This window comes from Salarias fasciatus, chromosome 20, assembly GCF_902148845.1.
Source record: "Salarias fasciatus chromosome 20, fSalaFa1.1, whole genome shotgun sequence".
Classification (NCBI taxonomy): domain Eukaryota; kingdom Metazoa; phylum Chordata; class Actinopteri; order Blenniiformes; family Blenniidae; genus Salarias; species Salarias fasciatus.
In genome coordinates this window covers 2,914,080-2,932,771 of record NC_043764.1, presented here as the reverse complement: position 1 = coordinate 2,932,771, position 18,692 = coordinate 2,914,080, and the positions used below count along the sequence as shown (strand labels likewise).

The 18,692-nt window shown below is 44.4% G+C and overlaps 1 protein-coding gene across 1 annotated transcript in view; it reads left to right on the top strand.

The window, feature by feature from the left end:
* Nucleotides 1-375: 375 nt before the first annotated feature.
* The window catches only part of tcea2 (transcription elongation factor A (SII), 2), a 27,306-nt gene continuing 8,989 nt past the window's right edge, over nucleotides 376-18,692 (top strand). The window contains exons 1-2 of the mRNA XM_030118855.1: nucleotides 376-471; nucleotides 5,105-5,167. Of these exons, the coding sequence (XP_029974715.1) occupies nucleotides 403-471; nucleotides 5,105-5,167 (132 nt within the window). The 5' untranslated portion in view covers nucleotides 376-402. The remainder of the gene's footprint in view (nucleotides 472-5,104; nucleotides 5,168-18,692) is intronic.

Sequence of the window (18,692 nt, the reverse complement as noted above, 5' to 3'; positions counted from 1 at the left end):
AATACTACAACACAGTAAAACATTTCTTAAAAAAATAAACCAAACACAAACACCATAACACACTGAAACGTTACTAAAATACATGCAAAACCCACAACGTGCACGGCAGGACGTCAACACACACAAAAAGACCACAACACACTAAAAAACTTTACCAAAACACACACAGAAAATGACAGCACCAAAACAGCGTATTAAAAAAAATGAAAACATTAATAGTTTTCTGGCAAAAAAAAAAAGCTTCATTTTTTTCAACAGAAGGAGGTAAACTCCATTTCCCATGATGCCCCGCGGCGCCGCCGCCGCAGCAGCAGCAGCTGTGAGGAGGAGCAGGAGGAGCAGCAGCGCGTGCCTCCTCATCCATGGAGGTTTCCTCCCCGCGGCTCAGACCGACGGGCAGACATGGCGGGGCGGCCGGAGGTGGAGCGCATCGCCAGGAGGCTGGAGAAGATGGTGCAGAAGAAGGACACGGTGAGCGAAAGTTCTGGAAACACCTGCAGACAATCAGAGGAGCTCACCTGGGAGCAGTGCACGTGCTCGCCCTCACATCCATGTGTTTGTTTGGAGCAGCAAAAATAACCACGTTTTTAGAAGTTTGGAGTTTTGTGTGAGAAACTGAACCAGATCATTCAGCTATTTATTTATCTATCTGGAAAACTTGAAGCCAAATGAATCTAAATACAGATAAAAACAGCTTGATTGAAATCCGCCAGATGGCTGAATCAAGAAGAATGAATCAGGTAACATCGGAGCGTGCCTCCACGGGGCGCCGGAGCAGCACAGTGCAGAGCACCGCACACGGAGCGTCCGGCGCATATGCCTACAGCCGGCCCTGATTGCACTAATATATATATATATATATCTCCATAAGTCTCCATCTGACTGCCGCTGTTTGTAGCACAGCTAAAAGTTTTCAACCATTTCTATGCAAACAGGCGCCTGCAGATCGTTGCTGTGTGAACGAGAAGCTTTCCTGAAATGAAAATGCAGAAATGATGCGAAAATGTGTAATCAGGGGTCAGAGGTCATGGAGATGTGGTTGGAGGCTTTCCCTGCTCTCAGGTTGTCGGTTTTATTCCAGCCTGACGGAGTCGACGTTTGAGGAGGCTGGAGGGTGATGGGTGAGGTCAGAGGTCAGAGTGGGCGTGTCAGTGTATCTCAGACCAGTGCAATGAAAATGCAGAGTAGAACTCCAGTCCTCCTTCAGCGCGGCCCGACGGCCGCCTCCTGATGTGGTCCCGCTCCCGTCGCCGTCCCTCCGCTCCAGATCTGACGTGGTGTTCGTTCTCCGCTCGCCACAGCTGTGCTCAGAGGTTATCTGAGTTATTGTAGACTTTTCTTTCTGCTATAAACTTTCAGGCCTTTTTCCTCCGATACCAACAGAGCAGGACACACAACCAGGGCCCGTTGTCACTGCTTTCAGTGTGTGTGTGTGTGTGTGTGTGTGTGTGTGTGTGTGTGTGTGTGTATGTACCCGTGTGTGTGTGTGTGTGTGTGTGTGTGTGTTGTTGCTGGCACTGCTCTCAGTAAACTCCAGAGACGACTGTGGTGAGAATCCAGGAACTCAGCAGTTTCAGAAATACTGGAGTCAGCCGGGCTCTGGCCGACAGCAGCGATCATGCCACAGTCACAATCGCTCTCGCTGATGTGAACCTCCTGACCTCCTGTATATATTTATATGTGTGTGTGTGTTTGTGTAAAATAATCTGCTCCGCTGGCATGTGGTTGCTCCTCTGCACCCTCTGAGATGATTTAGCGTTAAAGAGGAGGGAAATCGGTAGAGGTGAGTTTTGAAAAGGAGCTGATGATATGATACGAATTACGATATTTCATGGTGTTCAGTCAAATTCTATATAGTTGACTGAAAAAAATTAAAATAAGAGATGTTAACACACCTTGCAGTGAATGTACATTAGAGACAGACCGATATGTTTTTTCAGGGCCGATAACGGTTATCAATAGCCAAGAAGGCTGATAACCGATATTTACAGCCGATATTGATTTGCAGTAAAAGTGAAAATATTGGTGTCAAAATCTGGAATATTAGAAACCCTCTCGGGCTTCCGTAGCTACTTCCGTTTGTGTGTTGTAGGCTAACTGCAGAGTTTTCAGAGCTTTCCATTATTGTTCATCTTTTTCTGAGCGAGGGAAATATCTGCATGTTAGTATTGAAATAATTATCGTTTGTATTTAGTAAGTGAAATATTGCTCAGTTTAATTTGTCTCAGGAAGTTCTGCGACTGTTTTGCTAACTTTTAGCATGCCAATGGGTTTTCCCATACAAGTTAGCAGGACTTTTATTCATAATGCATGTTGTGATTTCCTGTGTTTTACGGCGTCTCGTCCGTGTGGAAAACAGAATTCAGCCTTTACAGGATTAATCCGCCAGCAAGGAGACAAATCTCTTCTCTGCAGAGCCTGTTTCATGGATAAAGCTCTATACACATACATCTATGGCTCTGCAGGCGCTGTTCATGCAGCTCTCGCTGCTGATTGGCTGTTAACCCTGCCGGCTCTGAGTATGACCAGTCAGATGGAGCTGTGGGCGGGACGATGCTGGAGGCAGAGAGACGCTGAATCTGAGCCAAAACAATCCAGATTCATGTTGATCTCTGATCGGCCGTCGACACCGTCTTCAGCGCTTCTGCTGTTTCTGTGTGAACGGACGGCGTTTTGAAAACGTTGAGGTGTGAACGTGAAATTTCCCTCAAACAAAAACACAAAATCCATGTTTTCACTTGAAACGGGCTGAAGAGCGGCGGCAGGTTTTGCTCTGGACTCGTCCTGAAACCGTCACAGACCTGATAAAGTTCTTCAGACGTCACTGGAAGTTGTTATCCTCCCAGAATTTTCCTTCTCAAAGGTTGAAAATTTTTTTTTTTCCAGTTTTACATTTCAAAAAGTTTTAAAAAAGATTTTAAATTCTTTTTATAGCTTTTTATAGCTATTTTCATCAGCTGATTTCCTCCAACAAAAAGAATCCCAAGGTGCTTTTTGATACAATCAGTTCTATTGTATCACCTGTTGTCCCTGCCACCTTGGCTCATTGTAATATCAGAAGTGATGAGTTCTTGAACTTTTTTATTGAGAAGGTCAGAGCTATAAAAGATGGTTTGCCTTTGTCATTGGCCCCATGCCAAGGACCTCAGCATTTGGGACCCCCCCCCCCCCCCCCCCTCAATGCTGGGCATCTTTCAAGCCCGTCACGCAAGAGGACATTTTATCTGTCATTCACAAAATGAAACCATCCTCTAGTAGTCTTGATGTTCTCCCTGTTAGACTCCTCCTGAACGTGTTTGATCTGATTGGGGCCTGTATTGTAGAAATGTTCAACATGTCACTGTCAACTGGCGTGTTTCCACGTTCTTTCAAACATGCCATTGTGGAGCCACATTTAAAGAAAGCACGCTTGGACCCAACAGATGTTAAGAGCTTCAGGCCAATATCAAAAACCCCATTTCTGGCTAAAGTCCTGGAGAAGGTGGTCTGTGTCCAACTTGCTTCCTTTCTGAAGACACACAACATACACGACATATTTCAATCTGGTTTTCGTGAGTCTCACTCAACCGAGACGGCCCTGTTGAAAGTGTCTAGTGACATTATGATGGCTGCGGACTCTGGCAAATGCACTGTACTGGTTTTACTAGACCCATCATCTGCCTTTGACACAGTCGACCAAGGATCCTGATCAACAGACTGAGGGACTGGGTTGGGTTGTCAGGTCCTGTTTTGGACTGGTTTAGCTCATACCTGTTTGGTAGAACTTTCAGTGTTTCCGTTGACAATGTGATGTCTGATCCTGTGGAGCTTCAGTGGGGGGTGCCACAGGGATCTGTTCTTGGACCTATTTTGTTCTTGCTGTATATCCTCCCTCTTGGCAAGCTGATTCAGCAGTTCAGTGACGTGTCCTACCACCTGTACGCTGATCACCTGCAGCTGTACTGCTCCTTTAAGTCATCTGAGCCAGAAAAACTTAAGTCGCTGATGAGATGTCTGGCCAAAATTAAGGAGTGGCTCAGTGAAAACAGTCTGCAGCTGAATTCAGACAAAACGGAGACTCTGATTGTTGCCCCAGACAGCGCCATGTCTGCCGTGAAACACCATCTTGGTGACCTGAACTGTTCAGTTAAAGGCAGCCTAAGAAGTCTGGGTGTTGTTTTTGACGAAGGAATGTCCTTGGAACACCACACCAATCAGCTTGTGAAAAACTGCTTTTTCCAAATTCGGAATATAGCTAAACTTCGCAAAATGGTGTCCTTCAAAGAGTTGGAGTTGATTGTACATGCATTTGTCTCATCTCGCCTCGACTATTGTAACAGCCTGTTCACCTGTCTCAACAAAAAAGAACTGGCGCGCCTTCAAGTTGTCCAGAATTCCGCTGCACGGCTCCTGACCCGCACTCGTAGGAGAGCCCATATAAGTCCCATTCTCAAGGACCTACACTGGCTCCCTGTTTCATTTAGGATACATTTTAAAATCTTGGTTTTGACGTTTCGGGCTCTACACGGGCAGGCACCGGACTACATCAGGGGCCTGATCCAGCCCTATGTTTCCACTCGCTGCTTGAGGTCCTCTAACCAAAACTTGTTAATGGATCCCCGCACATGTTTCAAAACTCGAGGGGATAGATCATTTAAGGCAGTGGCACCGCGTCTTTGGAATGAGCTTCCCTGCTCGCTCAGGTCTCTGGACAATGTTGATTCTTTTAAAAAGCAGCTAAAGACCTTTTTCTTTGAACAAGCCTTTTAGCCTGTATGGTACTGTTTTTATCTTGTATATCTATTTGTTTTATGGCCTGCATGGTACTGTTTTACCTTGCATATTTGTTATTTTAGTGATTGTATTTTCTATTTTCTATTTTGTACAGATTATTTTTATGTGAAGCACTTTGTGACCCTGGTCTGGGAAAAGTGCTATACAAATAAAGCTTACTTACTTACTTTATAAAAACTGAAATCAGTGTGTGGATTGAGGAAAAAGGATTTCATGCATTTGAATCTTTTGCGTGTAACGGAGAAATTTCTTCAAACTTTGTTCACATTTGAGACATGAACTGATGCTGAGTCTCTTCTCCAGGCTGAGATGTTTGTTTTCTGGTTTCCAGACTGGCGCTCTGGACCTGCTGCAGGAGCTGAAGAGCGCTGAGATGTCCCTGGAGACCCTGCAGGTATCAAACCCTCCGGTCTGAGTACCGACTGTTGTTTCTCTCCTCTTTTCCCGCTCTGCACTGTGGAAAAGCAGATTTCTGGTTCTCCGTCATGACTCCAGTTGTTTTGACAGCAGATGTCCTGGAATTCACAGTTCAAGTGGACTTCTGCAGCTCCGCAGATATTTTAGTCACTCTGTAATTTGGAGAAAACAAAGAAACAAAACATTTACACGTATCGTCCAGATGGAGTCATGACCTGAGAATATTGTGTGCAGCCGCCGCAAATAACGTGAAACAAGGCGCTCGGTCCTGGGAAAGTGAGCCGGGCTCAAAACGGAGGCAGATAAGCGAATTTCCCCCAGAAACACTGAACGGTTCAGGATCTGTGTCCGGAGTCGCTGGAGGACTCTGCGTTTCACTGCAGCTCTATTGGTTTCTGTCTTTCTAAATTCAAGCTGGTCATTTTGTGAATCCAGAGGCAGCTGGAGGCTCTTACTGCTCTCCAGATCTCCCTCGACTGTCCTGCTAACAGGAAATGATTCAGAAGAACTAGTCAACACATCATTGATTGGTTGAACGTGAGCGATTTGGACCAATGAGAACCCACGTTTCACTCCATCCAGCCGTATTGCGAGCGGCTTGTTGGATTCAAGACTGTTAGCAATATTTCCTGAAATACCAAGTTGACAGCGTGAGACCGAGAAGCATCGGTGTCAGATTTACAAAGACGTCAAGAACAAATTCTGCTGGATGAAATGAATGGAATGAAACGTCGCAGTGAGGCCAGGAGGTGGTACAGAGATTGATGATATCCATGAGATGTGATGGGAAATCATTCTGTTTACAGTAAAGACATCATCAAAGAAGCCCGAGCAGGAAATGTTCCCTTCTCTGAGCTTTTAACATTGTAACGGCCCGAACGCACTGGACGCGCACGGCGCTTCTGATCGCCTCCCATGTTAACCTATCTAACCGGCCGCACCGAACGCGCAGTGGAGCGCGCCGCGGCTCGCGCTCTGCAGCGCGTCCGCTTCGTTCTATTTTTCACGCGAGCCGCGAGCGCCGGGAGCGCCATATGTCAAGCTGGAATCGAGCAGATCGGACCAGACAGGAAGTCGGAAACAGAAAAGGCAAGAGAATCCGGTCAATTTTCAAAATATAACAAATTAAATGACGATTAGTTACGGACGGTGTTGTTCGTCCGTCTACAATTTGTCACTTGGGTCTAATCACAAGACAGATGGACACACAGACATACGCATGTACGCACCCAAACACACACACACACACACACACACACACACACACACACACAGAGCGACAGACATTCACGTGATGCAGAAAAAAAGAGGACAGGAGGAGAAAAAGTCTCTCCACAGGTCACCAAAACACACACATCCATACTGGCAGAGCGAGACAGAGGGAACAAACGTGAAAACCGAGAGCTGACGGAGCGAACCGAGTGCAGCCGATGTGTGACCAGCGCGGAGAGCGCAGGCAGCAGATACGCCTCCAGTGCGAACAGCCAAGCGCCGGCGCGCGCGGCGCCTCCGCTACGCTTCCGCGTCCAGTGCGTTCCCGGCGTACGAGTGAAAATACCTCATAAAAACCTCAGTTCAGTCCGTGTTTCTCTTCATTCATGCATATTTGAGTAATCTATATGAATAGTCCCCACACGACTGGCTGACCACTGGTCCATGCCAGACAGTGGAACCTCTGACCTCCACAGACTTTCATTCACCACCGCTTCACCAACAACTTCCACAGGATGGCGCTGCGAAGCACCATAGATTGTATAATACAATATACGAGGGCCTACCCAAAAGTTCCCGGAATTTGACTAACTTTTTATTTCTGACATTTCAAAATAAAACATCACCGTCGCCTTCAAAATAATCTCCATCCGCATTAATGCCGCGCTCCAGCCGTGTCTCCCACTTCACCAATGTGTCGTGACACCCGTGCGTAATTGTGCCATTTTTTACTGGCTGCGATTTGTCTGTCCCCTCCTCCACATCTGCAAACCGCTGTCCCTTCAGCTGCTTCTTCAACCTGGGGAACAAGAAAAAGTCACTGGAGGCTTCATCTGGAGAATCAGGCGGATGGGAGAGGAGATTCATCTCATTCTTCACCAGAAACTGCGTGAGGCGCAGCGCCGTGTCCGCTGGCGCTCTGTGGTGGTGGATCAACCGGCTCCACTCCGCCACGACGCTCTGCTTCCTCCTCACATCCTCACGGAGCGTCTGAGGACTTCCTGTAGTAGTCCTGGTTTACAGTCTGACCTGGAGGGACAGACTCGCTGTGGACGAGACCCTGGACAGCCAAGAAGCAGCTCAGCGTTGTTTTCACGGCTGAGCGGACCTGACGCGCCGACATCTGGCCCTTCTCAAACCCCCGGACCACTCATGGACCTGAGTCTTCCCCAGAGCAGCATCCTTGTAGGCTTGCTGCAACAAGCTGAGTGTTTCTGCTGCTGTTTTTTCCCAGCAAAAAGCAGAATTTAATGTTCACGCTCTGCTCTGGCTTCCCAGTCAATGTCGCCATTTTGGAAAAAATCGCAGACCGCCGCTGCACTCTGTTGCTATAAATAGCGCCTGACAGGCGTCAGTGTCACTCTGGGAGCTCAGATTTCTCACAGATGTGCACGAGGCTTACCTGCAGCACATCTGACGGCCAGAAGTCCAAACTCATTATTATTAGTATTTTATGACCTAATTCCGGTTTCTTTTGGGTACGCCCTCGTAGACTTGGTAAATGCATCCATCCACTGTCAGCATGGGTTCTACGTACATATGTCTAAGCTCGTGATGCCCATGCTGTTATGCAGCTTCTGGGGTGATGAGAAATCCAGCTGTCTGGACTCCCGTCTTGAAAACACAGCTGATAGAATCACTAATATTTCATATTATAAAGTCCTCTGTAGTGCCGGGGGGCTAAAATAGCTCGTTATTGACTGTAGATGAGTTTGGCTGGCTGGGAAAGCAGGATATGCTCCATTAGTCATGGTTCGCTGGCTGTCTAGCAGTTTGATCACACATCCAGGGTTTCCGTTATCTGGTAATTACGTACTTTGACTGGTAAAATCTGCCGAAGTCAGACATATTTTAACACCACCGGTCAAAATGTCCGGTGAAAAATATTCCCTCCAAGCAAATTTTGAATTAGAAAAGGCAATTTCCACGTCGTTTTATTAAAAACAAAAACAAAAAAAACAACAACAATAAAACCCCGAATCCTATGTTTCATGAATAGGCCTGGTCTATGTGGCGCAAAACTTTTTTTTTTTTTTTTTCAGGCGGAACTAAACTTGTGCAAGCGTTTCATTTACTCCGACAAAGCGCGCAGTACAACAACAAAGCGGGAGAAACATGTCAAAACAGGCAAAACTAAAAGACTTTTTTCCTAAACAAGAGTTCAGAGGAGAAAGATGGTGATGAGACTGAAATCCTGGAGGCTGCTGCAGATGATGTCTCGCCTCCTGCCGAGAAGAAAAGGAAAAGTCGGTCATTTCGGGCCAAATGGATGGAAAAATATCCCTGGCTACGGATCATCGACCTCCGACCTAGGGTGTCCTGGTGCCAAGTGCGCTTATGGACACCCCTGTGCTCGAACATGGTGTTTGCTGTGGACAAACTGTGGCTAGCACAGTAGTCCAATAACAGAACACCACTCGGGTTCAGATCAGGAAGGCCGTGCGTCCCAATCACCCCCTCCAGGTCTCACTGTCGCTGCCCACGTGAGCGTTGAAGTCCCCCAGTAGAACCATGGAGTCCCCAGTCGGAGCACTGTCCAGCACCCCTCCCAAGGACTCCAAGAATGCCGGGTACTCTGCACTGCTGTTCGTCCCGTAAGCCGAGACAACAGTGAGGCACCTGTCCCCGACCCGAAGGACCAGGGATGCGACCCTCTCGTTCACTGGGGTGAACTCCAACACATGGCGGCTGGGCTGTGGGACTACAAGCAGACCCACACCAGCCCGCCGCCTCTCACCACAGGCAATGCCAGAAAAGTGGAGAGTCCAGCCCTTCTCGAGAGATTGGGTTCCAGAGCCCTGGCTGTGTGTAGAGGTGAGCCCGACTATATCTAGCCGATACCTCTCGACCCCCCTCACAAGCTCGTGCCCCCCCCACCCCAACAAGGTGACATTCCATGGCCCTAGAGCTTGTCTGTGTCTGAGGATCGGGTCGCCAGGCACTTTGCCATCGGCTGCCACCCAATCCACATTGCACCCGGCCCCTACGGTTCTCTCGGCGGGTGGTGGGTCCACCAGAGGGCTGGCCCACGTCACCCCTTCGGGCTGAGCCCGGCCGGGCCCCGTAGGCAAAGGCCCGGCCATCAGGCGCTCGCTTGCGAGCCCCAACCCCAGGCCTGACTCCAGGGTGGGGCCCTGGCTGCGCCATACCGCGCGACATCACGGACCTCGATTGTAAGTTCATCATCGGAGCTTTTGACCTGCCCTTAGTCTGGCCCATCACCCAGGACCTGTTTGCCATGGGAGACCCTGCCAGGGGCATAAAGCCCTGGACAACATAGCTCCTGGGATCACGCGGACACTCAAACAAAATATCTTAAATGGTGTTTAAGTGAGCAGCTAGCTTCAAACCTACAGCTTCAGGGGGGCCATGGCCCCAAGACCCCCTTTTCTCCTGTTTCCTCCCCTGAAACACACAAAACATGTTTCACAGTTTCAGGCCCTGTTTCTTAAACTTCTTCAGTGAAAAGGCAAATCCTGAGTTCTGTTTGAGAGGGGTCCAGCTCAGGACCCGGACCTCTGCTCTGAGGACCCTTCCTTGCTCTCCTCCACTGTCGGGACCGGAAGTTGATACGAAGCTTTAAGAAAACAAAAAGTAAAATACCGGAAGCTCTTATGATCATTTTCCCTGAGGAGTGTGGAGACGACAAGGTGAGTAAAAGTCAAGTGACACTGGTATTCACTAGAACATTCTGTTGCACGCTATACGTTATCCTGTGAAGTTATATTTGAAAGAATGGAGTTTTGGACTTTACGGTAGTTTGTATTGTTATCATAGTTAGGCTAATGATGGCCAACGCTAAGAGGTTAACTTCATTAGCCTCTGAAAACACTCTGTATTGTTTAGATATGTCTCTGGGATTATCTTGAATCTTATCAGAGGTCTTTCATTGTCGTTTGCAATCAGTTTTTGCATAGAAATGATTCTATCCTGGTACATTAATAACATGTCAATGAAGTTGTTTCTCTTAAATGGACCATTTTTCTGCCAGAACACCAAGAAAGCCGAGTCACCATACATTTTTGTTGACTTATCACAAGATAATTAGTCTCTCCAGAAGCCCTGGATGATGGTGAATCATCATCATCATCATCCAGGGCTTCATTAATGATGATTCATTCATTCATTCATTCATTTATTGGTTCATTTCGAGCAGGTCTTCACAAGAAAAGAAAATACAGTACATCAGTACAACCAGTTCGTCAGATACATCTACTGCTCAAAAAGGAGTGGGAAGAAGTAAAACTTATTGAATCCCACCCCTGTCTCCCAATTCTGACATAACTAAATATAAGAAATTAACTTCCTTATCTGTACAATAGAGAAAAACAAGACAAATGCAAAATTCATTCTCGTTCAGAAAAAGAACACAAAGGTTTTAGACAAAAGTTACACATATGGTGTTCCTCAAAGAAACGTTTGACTATTACAACAGATACATACCAGCAATAGTGAGGACAAAAATACCAACAATGGTAGCACGGTAACAATGAAGGATAACGCATACCAGCGATGGTAAGAAACATCATGCGCCAAGCATGTCACAGATTCAGGGAAACATAATTTGACAATCCATAATTAGAACAAGTGTCTCTGTATTTTGACCAGACCATGTTTTTAAGTAGGAACTTGAATTTGTGAACGTTTTGGGGAGCTTTTGCTGTAAATCCAGAGCATTCCACAGTTTTATCTCACAGTCACACAAAAACTTTAACGTGTAGTTCAGACAGTTGGCAAAATAAAATTTCCATAACCTCAGATTATAACTGTTTTCTTTTTGAACAAATATTTTTTGCAAATTTTTTGGTAGTTGATTGTTGAATGCTTTGAAAAGTAGAACTGCTGTGTAATATTTTACAAGGTCATGAAATTTTAATAATTTAGACTGAAGGAAAAGATCATGTGTATGTTCTAAAAACCCAACTTTGTCAATGATCGGCACTGCCCTTTTTTGCAGTAAAAACAGTGGATTAACTGCAGATTGGTAATTATTGCCCCATACGTCAACACAATATGAGAAATAAGGGAGAACCAAAGAGCAATACAACAAGCGGAGTGCAGTGTGATCAAGAAATTGTTTGGCTTTATTTAGAATCGAGAGGCTCTTGGCTATCTTTGATTTTGTGTGACTGATGTGGGCTTTCCATGTTAATTTGCTATCCATAATTAAACCTAGAAATTTGTTCTCGGATACATTTTCAATTTGTACTCCGTCAATTGTAATTTTTAATTCTTGTTTGCTTATGCGATTACCAAAAGTCATTAATTTTGTTTTGTTTAAATTTAATAACAATTTGTTTGAATCCATCCATTTCTTTATTTTGTTCATGTCCACGTTCACTGTATCCACTAGCTCTTTGTGATCTGAACTACTATAAAAAATGTTTGTATCATCGGCAAAGAGAATTAGTTGTAATGTTTGTGAGACATGAAATATATCATTTATATAGAGGTTAAATAAAATAGGACCCAATACTGACCCCTGGGGAATGCCACAAGTTTTTTTGTTTTTTTTCAGATGTGTATTCTCCCATTTGAACATATTGAACTCTTTCGGTAAGGTAATCTTTAACCCAGTTTCCAGCGACTCCTCTGATACCATAACATTCAAGTTTTCTTATTAAGATTGAGTGATTGATTGTGTCAAATGCTTTTCTTAAATCAATAAAAATGCCAACAGTGTATTTATTTTGGTCCAATGCATTTGTAATTTCCTCTACTGCTTGAGCTATAGCCATTGAAGTGGTTCTTTTAGCTGTAAAGCCGTGTTGGTTTTCACTTATTAGGTGATGTTTGTTTACAAAATTTTCAAGTCGAAAAGTAAATATTTTTTCTATTATTTTTGAAAACTGAGACAACAAAGAAACCGGACGATAATTAGTAAAACTGTGTTTGTTTCCACTTTTGAATAGTGGTATCACTTTTCCTATTTTCATTTTACTTGGAAAACAGCCAGACTGAAATGATATTTTGCAAATGTGGGCCAGTGGTGTTGCGATATTATCTACAATTTTTTTAACAAGTGACATGTGAATATCATGACAGTCAGTGGAATACTTGCTTTTATAGCTTAGAACAACTTTTTTGACTTCTAGCTCATCAGTAGGAGAAAGAAACGCGGAGTGTGAATTCCTTTCCTTTGGACCATTATTTAAGAGATTTGTGGACTGGTCGGGGATCTCAGCAGACAGCTCTGGGCCAACATTCACAAAAAAATTAGCTGAAAGTATTAACAATATTATTCATGTCATGATTATCACCATTTATGTCATCAAAATAGTTAAGATACTTAGCTTTTTCTGATCCTGGTTTTATTATTCTGTTTAGTATATCCCATGACTTCTTTATATTACTTTTGTTTTTATATAGAATTTGTTTATAATATAACTGCTTAGCTGTTCTAATTATATCTGTTAATTTATTTTTATATGTCTTATATCTTTGTTCTGCATCTTTGCTTTTGTACTTAATAAACAGTTTATATAGGGTTTGCTTTTTTTTTTACAAGCATTTAATATTCCTTTGGTAAGCCAGGGGCTTTTCACGGATTTGCTTTTTAAGCTGTATACTTTAACTGGACAGTGGGTATTATACAGAGAGACAAATATGTTCAAAAAGTTGTCATAAGCATGGTCTACGTTTGTTTCTGAGGTGACAGCACTCCAGTCTTGGTCTTTCAGGCTTTTATTAAAAGCATTGATTGTTTCTTCATTTTTTATTCATTTACAAGTAACCTTCTTATCTTCTTTAATGATATTAAGTTTATAATCACACAGAGTAAAAACAGGCAAGTGATCCTTTATCACACAGCAACAGACCACTAACTGCAGGAACTCCCATGTTATTGGTAAATATATGATCAATTATTGTTGCACTGTGTGATGTTATCCTGCGAGGTTTAGTTATTGTGGGGTATAGAGACAAACTGTGCGTTGTATCAGAAAAATCATCTATTGCAGTTTGTTTGGTTGGGTTCAGTAAATCAATGTTGAAGTCACCACAGATGAATAATAATTTTTGATTGGAAAAAGAAAATCTTTTATCCATTACTTCTGTAAAGGTTTCGATATTAGACCCAGATGAACGATACACACAACTTACAACGATGTTTTTCTGGTTTCCGTTACAAATCTCAGTTGTGAAACATTCCATGATCTCAGCTATTGTAAATGACAGATTAGACAGAACTTCATATTTTATAGATTTGTGAATAAATAGAGCTACCCCACCTCCCATTTTTCTTTCTCTATCCATAAATTTTACCTCATAATTATCAAGGACAAACTCTGTCTCTGTGACTATTGATCCAGGTTTCTGAAATTGCAATAATGCTGAATGAGGACTTAAATTTGGTCAAATATTCTTTGATATGATTGAAATTCGAGAACATGCTTCATGTATTATTGATAACTTTCCCTCAGAGTTTACTTTGCTATTGTATTGATCTTGAGTGAAATAATTACATTCTCCAATAGAAGTGGAAAGACAATTATTAGCAGGGTCTATTTCAGACAGATCAAGTGTGTTACCCTCCATGTAATTAAAAGTATCAAGTTCCATTTGTTTATGTTGAAGGATTCTCTGCAGCATACCCAAATCGTTGCTGTTTGGTGGTGCATTCATGTTTAATATTGTTCATATTGTTCATAATGTTCATAGAAGAGGAATAGTGTCATGCATTACCTTGTTCTGTGCCATTGCTATACATATATATCCAGTTCCTCCATCTTTCTCACCACCAGCACTTTGGCGTTCTCTGGGGACCCATTTAGTTTTATGTAGACTTTGCAGTTAGAAATCCAAGTGTGCTGGATCTTTTGCTGTTTTCTCAGTTGTCTGGCTTTTTTTTGCAATGTCCGCATTCCTCTTGGTTAGATGTTCATTGATGTAAACGTTGGTTCCTTTAAGTTTACGACGTTGATTTAGCAGAGCCACTTTGTCTTTACGATTTGCAAACCGCAGAATGACAGCTGGAGTGACGTTGTTCCGGGAGGGCAGCAGGTGACGGACCTCGATGTGCCCCAGGTCCATCTCTATCCCCTTGTTGTGGAGGAAGGATGCTACCTGCTGCTCCACCAAGCGTGTCTCCTCCTCACTGATGATGACGACAAAGAAGTAATTTTGCGGCCTTTTAGGTTTTTGTGTCTCTTCTAAAGAGACCTTATGGACCAGAGGGTCCCTGGCATCCTGCCAGTGCAAAGAGAAATAAACGGCCTTAAAGTTTATTTTGTTTGTTTTCTCCTGGAACAGGTTATTGCCTGTCTGGGTCAGGTAGGTATTCAGTAATCCAGTGAATACCGGTAGACTAAAGTAAGATCATCAGCCCTGAATCCTCCTTGACGGACCCATGTGGTCCAACAGGTCAAGGTAAGAACCGCACAAACGGTAGAAATCAATTTAAGTATGAATTACGATGGGCTTTAAGAACTGTAACCACATAATGCCTATCTAAAAGAATAATAGTGGTGTGTATCGACTGGCGATACGATTCGTACCATGATTCATGGGTCACGATTCGATATATCCTGATACCAACGTTGGACGATTATTGCGATACTTTGGGAACAATTAATTTGTAAACTAGTACTGCTTCATGAGGAAACTTGTATGAAACACATTTTATTTATCCCAAATGCAACAGCAGCACTCAAGCAACTATATTGTGCGGTGGCCACAACTCGATCGTATCCCTGTGGTCTGCATCTCGGCCGGTCGCGCCACGCATGCGTCACCAACTACGTCATCGGAGCGCCGCTACCCCAGTCACTGATATGGCTGAGCGGCGCATTGGAAGACCTGGAGTGGATTACACTGTGCTTCGACCCCTTAACAAACTGGATTCAAATCCCAATATGTCACTGGAGCAACTGAATGTACAGTCACTGACAAAGAAATCTGGTCTCATTCACCAACACATCTTGGACAAAGGGATAGACATTCTCTGCCTCACAGAGACTTGGCAACCGCCTGAGGAATACTCATCACTCAACGAGGCTTGTCCACCAGGATATAATTACCTAAATAAGGCCCGCACAACCGGCCGTGGTGGTGGCCTTGCTGTTTTCTATCGCAGCAACATGATATTGTCCCCTGTGTCTGTCCCAAGTGTTAGCTCCTTTGAGAGCCTTGTATTCAAATGTACCCATCCCTTCTCTGCAATAGTAGCTCTCATTTACCGCCCCCCCAAACCGCAACCAACATTTATTTCTGACATTCATGAGTTTCTAATCTCACTTTGCACAACATATTCTAACATTCTTATTACCGGTGATTTTAACATCCACATGGACTCTCACACTTGCCGACTAGCAGCTGATTTCAAACAGGTTTTGGACTGTCTCAATCTTCAACAGCTCGTAACAGGTCCCACTCACCGGAGGGGGCACACATTAGACCTCGTCATCACCGACTCCCTCCCACTCACAGATCTTGAGGTCTATGATATTGGTGTTTCTGATCACTCAGCTGTTACTTTCAGAGTCCCCAAAAGATCATTTCTTGCTAAACCCAGGCACCAGATCACCTTCAGAAACATTAAAAGCATTGATTCCGCTTCCTTCTGTTCTCATCTACAACAGCTTTCCCCCTCTTCATCTTCAACTGTCAGTAACTTAATGGACTTCTACAATTCATCTCTCACCTCTATCCTGGACACTCATGCCCCGCTCAAAACACGGACAGTAACCTTCTCCCGCTCTGCTCCTTGGTTCACAAATGAGCTGAGACTAATGAAGAGATCCGGCCGTGTCCTGGAGCGTGCCTACAGAAAATCTGGCCTGACGGTGCATAAGTTGGCTTACCGGGAACATCGCAGATCATATGCAAAAGCCCTCTCCAAGGCCAGGTCAGACCACTACTCCGCCCTCATCAACAATAGCCCAGGTAACTCCAAACAACTCTTTTCCACAATCAGCCATATTCTCAAACCGCAAATCACTCCTTATCACAAACACACAGATGCAAACTGCAACCGGTTTCTTGACTTCTTCACCACAAAAATTGCCGACATCCGCTCCTCTCTTTCACCTTCAAACAGCTCCTCCATTGACGTTCCTTCAACACCAGTTACACAACACTTATCACACTTTATGCCTTCAACGCAGCAGGAGGTCGAGGAAATCATCTGCAAATCCAGATCCTCCACCTGCTCCCTTGATCCTCTCCCATCCCCTCTGCTCAAAGTTTACAATCAATCCATCAGCCATCTCATAACAAAAATTATAAATGACTCATTGGCAAAAGGAATCGTCCCACCCACACTCAAAACGGCCGTCATAAAACCTCTTCTCAAAAAACCCACATTAGACCCTGAGCCCCTGTCAAACTACAGACCAATCTCAAACCTTCCATTCATTTCCAAACTCCTAGAAAAAGTTGTTTCCTCCCAGTTACATCATCATCTCAAAAGCAATAATCTCTATGAAAAATTTCAATCTGGTTTTCGCCCCTCCCACAGTACAGAAACTGCACTCATCAGAGTTACAAATGACCTGATGATGGCCTCTGATTCTGGTTCCACTTCTCTCCTCATCCTCCTCGACCTCTCTGCTGCGTTTGATACAGTTGACCACAACATCCTCCTTCACCGTCTCCAGCATTACATCGGTCTCACTGGTCCTGCCCTTCACTGGTTTCACTCCTACCTCACTGATAGGACGGAGTACGTGGCTCTGGGGGAGGCAAAATCCAGACCACACACCGTCACTTGTGGGGTCCCCCAGGGCTCCGTACTCGGTCCTTCCCTCTTTACCATATACATGCTTCCCCTTGGTTGTGTCGTCAACAAGCATGCAATAAACTTCCATTGCTATGCTGACGACACACAACTCTACATTAAAATTTCATCCAACAGCTCTCCTACCCCCTCTGTCTCCACCCTCAGCTCCTGCCTGGAGGATATAGGGGCGTGGATGAGTCAAAACTTCCTGCAGCTTAACGGCTCAAAAACAGAAGCCATTCAAACTGGTACTCCTCATCAACTCCGCTCCTCTCCTCTTACCTCTGTTTCATTCCTTGGTCACACCATTCCCCTCTCTCCCTCTGTTACAAACCTTGGGGTCAAGTTTGACTCCCACCTCTCTTTTGACAATCATGTCACCTCCATTTGCAAAACATCCTTCTTCCACCTTCGTAACATTTCCAGACTACGTTCCTCCCTCTCCCTCCCTGCTGCAGAGAAGCTTGTCCACGCCTTTGTTTCCTCCAGGCTGGACTACTGTAATGCACTCCTCATTGGGATCTCTGGCAAGAGCCTCCAAAAGCTCCAGTATGTACAGAACAGCGCTGCCAGAGTCCTGATGAGGGTGCGGAAATATGAGCACATCACTCCCATCCTTCACACTCTCCACTGGCTTCCCATTCAGGCCCGTATAGAGTATAAGATCCTCCTACACACCCATCACTGTCTACACGGTGCGGCCCCCACCTACCTCACTGAACTGCTCACACCACACACCTCTGCCCGGACCCGGTCAGGCCAACTGCATCGTCTGGTTCAGCCCAGGACACGGCTCAAAACCATGGGGGACCGGGCCTTTGAAGCCGCAGCTCCCCGTCTGTGGAACGCGCTCCCAGACCACCTTAGGGCCCCACAGACGGTGGGCACTTTCAAAAAAGGACTGAAGACCTTCCTTTTCAGAAAGGCATACCAGCAATAATGTTGCTTAAAGTGTGCTGTATTGTAATGTTTTTACCCTGCGCTTGTTTTTAAACCCTGTGTCTCATGTAGCACTTTGAGATTTGATTTTAAATGTAAAGTGCATTACAAATAAAATTTATTATTATTATATTTAACAGCAAACAAGTTGTAGGCTATTTTTTCGTTTGAACAGTAATAAAAATAAAGGCTACATATACCTTCATGTAACATGTTTAAAGAAAATAAAGTGCAGTAGTTGTCAAACCTTGAACTGAATTGAAAGTCCTATATTTGTCCCACAGTGGGAAATTGCAATGTTAAGCAGCACAGAGAAAAGAAATAGAAACAGAAAAGAAATGCGAAACATAAGAATTTACAAGGCCCAACCATACATAGAAAAATTACCTATAAATTTAGGATAGATATAATTAAATGACAGATACAAACCAAACGACGTAATTTAAATATAGTTTAAATATAAGTTTCAGACAGATATGACGTAATCAGCGCTGCTGCTTTTTGTATCTCTGATTACGGAGATAAACTTTAACCATCGTCTGAAAGCAACAATCAAGCAAGAGCAAGAGTCTGGAGGGTCTGGAGGGTCTGGAGGGTCTGGAGGGTCTGGAGGGTCTGGAGGGTCTGAAGGGTC